General features: G+C 31.0%; 1 protein-coding gene across 3 annotated transcripts in view; it reads left to right on the top strand.

The window, feature by feature from the left end:
• FAM135A (family with sequence similarity 135, member A) overlaps nt 1-5,742 on the top strand; it is a 110,953-nt gene that overhangs the window by 27,475 nt on the left and 77,736 nt on the right. For all 3 annotated transcript variants that reach the window (XM_008569230.1, XM_008569228.1, XM_008569229.1), the window contains exon 5: nt 1,287-1,366. In XM_008569230.1, coding sequence (XP_008567452.1) covers nt 1,287-1,366 — 80 coding nt within the window. The remainder of the gene's footprint in view (nt 1-1,286; nt 1,367-5,742) is intronic.

The raw sequence follows: 5,742 nt of genomic DNA, 5'->3' as shown, positions 1-5,742 counted from the left end.
CTATAAGTTGGTCTAATTATAAAAGTCTTAAACTTTGAAAGAAGTTTAAAATGAAACATCTCTCACTTTATTCTTAATAATCTTTTATGTTGTATTCCAATATATTTAAAAATAGCAATATTTCACTTAATTTTTAGTGAAAATTCTCAACATGAGAAGTTGGAGACATCTGAAAAAACTTCACTGTCCTTTGGTTCCAAGGTTCCAGCTGATTCCACTTTGATTTTTGTTCTCAGTTATCTCACGTCTTCAAGCAGACCTCATCTTAATCTCAACAAACCCCATCTATCTCTATGGAGTTTTGCCATGCCCTTTAAGGTCACATTGTGACTTTAACTATTCTAAATTTAATCAACTACCCTTTCATTCACTCTTCATTAATTCTGCCTTTGTGACCTGACCATATATCCTCTCCAGGATGATACCTTCCTAGAAATAATAGTAAATATATGTGTGTGTGTATGTATGTATTTTTATACATATAGAGATATATAAAATCTTTGTATTATTTTCAAATTTAATATAATCTAGGCTACTCTTTAGGAGATTATTAAAGAAAAATAAACATTAAATATTCAGCTCCCCAGTATTCATCTAAACTTATCCCTGATTTATAATGTTGTTTTAGGTTTTGACAATAGTGTGTGTGTGTGTGTATAGATGTGTGTATCCTCCATTATATACACAAATTTACCATTAAATAATGTTAAAACACAGGCATATTATATTTTTACCTTGTAATTTTTAAAATTTAAAGTTATTACTAGTGACTAGTAGATTTTTAAAAATATATATTAAAAAAATTTTTAAGAATAAATAAGCAAGTAAAAGCATATAAACATATAGATCTTAACTTGAACAAAACTGAATTCTTTAAACCAAATATGTCTACTTTTTCATAGTATGAAGCCAGTTTTAAAGCCATTTATAGTTAATTCTGTTTTCTCAAAATTGTGTGTAATTTGCTTTTCATTATTTTTTAAAAGAAAAAAATGAATAAACCAGATTAAACAATGAAACCCTTAGATACCTGTCTAGTTCCACAGATTGCTATCATGTTCTCTCACGTAAAGTAAAAAGTACTGCATATATTGCTTCTGTTTCTTTCATTCATTTTTATACATGCCGGGTTTCCCTTTGGATTTTGTGCCATGTTAATATTTGGTATGTGGGACTGGAAATAATTAGACCTACTATATTATTTTAAAACAAATACAAAAGTAGAAGTAGGGGCATTGCATATTTTTAAATGTTTTGAAATGACTTCTGTGTCTATTTTGCTTTAGTTTTTACCAGATTCGGGCATCTATGAAAATTCCACCAAGAATTCCCCACAGAGTAGAAGCTAGTTTGTTACATGCAACAGGTAAGCCAAGGAACATTTTCAAGTTAAAAAAAAAAATCTGAAGCAGCGTTATAATGGTCAATAATAACTTTTCTTTAATATTTTTTTCATTACAAATATAGGATACCAAAGAGCTTTATTATGATACCCTTATAAGAAATATATTTGTGGTCTCAGTGAAACAAGCTTGATGAAAGATACCCTGTCTCTTAGATTTCTTATGACGAGCACATGAAAATCAGTTTCTTCTTTGTTTCCATGAAATTTGGAGGGAAATAAATTCAATCCTATGAACATTAACTCTAGGCAGCTGAAGTTTTCCTCATATGAGGAACTGAGAGTTATCTTTTGAGATTGAATTAATAATCTGCACTCAGGTTCACTTTAAAAACATATTTTGATTCATTTTAATGTGGAATTAATGAAATAACATTGCTTTTTAAATATTTGGATGTGAGACTGTTTTGTGAACTTAACCCAGAAAAATTCAATCAAAGGGGAAAAGAGAGATAAAAATTCTAGAAAGAAAAATGGGGAAATGGTACAAAATAGAAAAAAAACAGATCAGTTTTAAATTCTTGGCAGATGATTGATTTAAACACTAAAAGGAAGTGTGCCAGAAGCAAAAATTTATTTACTTTCTCATTTCTCATTTCAGTTACTATGTAGTCTTACTTGTATCAAACTGAAATAGCTTCATGTTAGTTATGATTTCTTCATCCTTTCATTATTACTTTTCTGGACAAATAGATTTTATATGTAAGAGATTTAAAAATTCTTTATTAAAAATGAAACACTTCTGATCATTAGTTTTATTACTTAGCATCTTTCTGTATCATCCAGAGAATTGTTTCTACCTTGTTTTTCTCAGATTCTAAATAACTACTTCAGAGGACTGGAAATTTTAGCCGTGCTTGGTATTAGAAATTCCAAGAAAGATTATGGATGTCAGATTCAGTAGCCAATAGGAGTAATGATTGGTGGACAGATCTATCATTTGAAAGCAAAATTTTGTCAGTTAGATACTTATGTTGCTGTAGAGGATAGAATTAAATGTTACAGTATTTAATTTGGTTGGTATGTATGTTTCATTGAAAATTATTTGCTTTATACTAATGTCTTTATACTTCCTCTTTTTTCTGTGTGTATGTATTTTTATAGCATTATACCAGAAAATTTTTAAGAGATTGCATACTTTTTAGTTAAATTACAAATGCTAAAATAGCAAACACAAGAACTGGGTTTTGAACAGAAGAAAAATCTCTTTCACACTTTTTTCTCACTCATTTTCAATGTAGCAAACTTTTATCTGTCATGTTTGAAATAAGTTACCAAATATGGCTTCTCAAGATCTTTTTTATTCCAAATGTTGTATGGATGTGTTTTATTTTTAATTCTCTAAATTAGAATATCTTGTTTTTCTTATTTGTGGTATGCAAAGATATCTGCAGACCTTTACAAATAAAGGGACCCTGAACAAATTGAGATGCGCTCTTTTTCCCCTGCCCAACACCATTCCCAACATGATTGCCTTTTGTGTATGTGTGTAGTGTCCCACAGCTTTTGAATCTTGTTTCATCCTCTCGATACCTCTATGATAAGGTAAATCTGATAAGGTATTTGTTATTTGCTGCCAGTGCACTCAGAATAGCCTCTATTGTGTTAAATGTTAAATTAATATGAAAAATATAGAGGATAGTAGTTGATGGGAGTATGGTTACTTAATAGAGGCTCACAGGTGTTGCTTACATCCAAAATAATGTTCTTATGTCTAAATGAGTTTCCTTACCAGCAATTTCAATAAAAAGAGCACAAAAGGTAGCCTATTTATTATTTATAAAGACTATTATTATTGCAGTCTTTGATATATTGTTTCTGTCCTCTACATCCTTCTTCCCTCAAGGTTTGTGTCATTTTTAAATAGTATTAAGGAGTTCCTGGAGTATGTATCTTTTTCATATTAGAAATTTTTTAGGAAGAGGTACCCTTCCAGAAATTTTCTGTCTCCAGTAATTACTCCTGTGTATTTAGCTCTCTTTTGATAAGTACGTATCATTGATTTCTAGTCTCATCCTTGATACCATAAATATCTTTATATAGGATAGTTTTCCTTTATCCTTTGTGTTAATTCTCTTTTACTTCTGTTCTTTAAAGATTCCTTTTTCCTCTAAAGGCTTAGATTTTCTTTATGCTTTTTATTAAATACCCTATCTTTCTTCTAACTTTGATTTGTACTTCAACTCAATACCTTTTCCTTCCAGCACTTGTATTTTACCATAATTTCTCTACCTTTTGTATACTTGTATTTCTGGAAAGCTTATAGGGAAAGAAGCAAAAGTAATTATTTTGTCTATGAGTTATAATAGGGCAGATTCAATGGCATTGGAATTAGATGGTATTTTACAGTTTATTACAATACATTGAAATTATTTCCAGCACAAGATTATGCTGACAGTATGAGGTTTGGGTCAGGAAATAGCTGTCATCTGGAATAACATCAATCATGAAAGACAATGCGTATTTATAGGGCTGTTGAAAATTAGTAAGAAAGCATTCATAGACTTTTACAACAGAAAATTCATTTGCTGGTTCTAGGAAGCTGGTCCTAATTTGAAATGTTATGTACAATTTCCATGAAAAGTTTAAATAACAACTTTCCATATCTAGTAATGATGGTATTAGTGAAACTTTTTAAATATCCATCTGTCCTTTTTTTCTGGAAAAAATTTGATCCATGTAATATAGGCAAATGGTTAAAAGATCAGTTAGTCCAGAAAGACTTGTAATGAAAACCATAGCTCATCCTCTAGGTGCAACCACTTTTAACTATTTCTCTAGTCCTTATTGTGACCTCTATATAGACATTGTCAATGGACTTCTGTTATGATAAAACACAATTTATCTTATTTACACAACTTTCTCTCTTCGTCTACTTTTTATAAAGACAGTTATCATCACATCTTTCTTTCTCTATCTCTGTAGCTTCAAATAATATACATACTTAAAGCTTCATTTTCTATTTCAGTGATTTTGAAAGACCCCTCATTTTGTAATAAGGATATAAGCATTCTTACCTCTTTCTTCAAATTTTCTCTCCCTCTACCTTCCAACCTCTGTTAGAGTCTCTGTAGCTTCAAATAATATACATACTTAAAGCTTCATTTTCTATTTCAGTGATTTTGAAAGACCCCTCATTTTGTAATAAGGGTATAAGCATTCTTACCTCTTTCTTCAAATTTTCTCTCCCTCTACCTTCCAACCTCTGTTAGATGATATGTCCTTTCTTTTACATTATCAAGATTGTTAACATTCATGTTTCGTTTTGTATCTGTAGTTAAATCTTCTGTGCTTTCTGTACAACAGCATTTGCATTTTTATGGTGACAGAAGAGGGAAAGGTTTATAGAATTGAAATGGTTATTCAACATAAAGAAAGAGGATCTTAACTTTCTAGGAAGATAGTTAAGGCAGATCTAGTTATTTTGGTATTGATCTGGGTCACTATTATATAGATATATATATAGAGAGAGAGAGAGAGAGAGATGTATTTTAGAGACTTAATTTGAGATGTGACTCTGATATAGTTAACAAAGTAGTGAGTTGGAATCAGGAGCCTTTTTATGCTACTTGGGATAACTCACTTATCCTCTCTGAGCTTCATTTTCTCATCTATGAAATGTACTGCCTGCTTCACAATGTTGTTGTGCATTAGATAAATGAAAGTACTTAGTAAACTTTAAATGGCTATAATGTAAAGTATTATGGGCTTCTAGAGATATTAGAAAGAATGGGAAACAGTCAGGTTTTGACACATTTGTCATGCTGTTTTAGTGTTGTAAATAACTGAAACTTTTAGCAAAGTTAATTTGACATTTTTCCTATGATTTATATAATTTCTATTATGCAGCATAGTAATTCAGTACATAGGATAACATCTTATGTTAATGAGTAAATTTAATATTTTTTAAAAAACCAATAAAATAATTTCTGAGATGGGATGACCAAGTGCAAGAAGGGAGAACTGAAGAAATGAAGAGACCTCACAAAACACCCCTGAATTTATAAACATAACAAGGAAATCTACGTTCCTGGGCTTGCATTTCTATGCTTATAAAACTGGCTTAATTTGTAGAAAACATTAGAATTTGGTTGTGATTAGTTTCAAGTTTTGTTCTGCCACTCACTAGCTAAAGGGTCTTAAGCAAATTATTGTTTCTCTGAGCCTTTCCTCCCTAATCAGCGAAATGGGAATAATCCCTGTCTCACAGTGTGTTTGTAAAATTTAAATTAGAAAATTATACGAAGAGGGCCGGCCCGGTGGTGCACTGGATAGTGCGCCACTTGGGAAGCGCGGCGGCGCTTCCGCCCGAGGGTCTTGCTCCCACAACCTACTCCCTT

This window comes from Galeopterus variegatus, unplaced genomic scaffold (genome assembly GCF_000696425.1).
Source record: "Galeopterus variegatus unplaced genomic scaffold, G_variegatus-3.0.2 Scaffold481, whole genome shotgun sequence".
In the NCBI taxonomy this organism is placed as follows: domain Eukaryota; kingdom Metazoa; phylum Chordata; class Mammalia; order Dermoptera; family Cynocephalidae; genus Galeopterus; species Galeopterus variegatus.
Note: the sequence above shows the minus strand (reverse complement) of the source record. Positions and strands in the feature narration are given on the sequence as shown.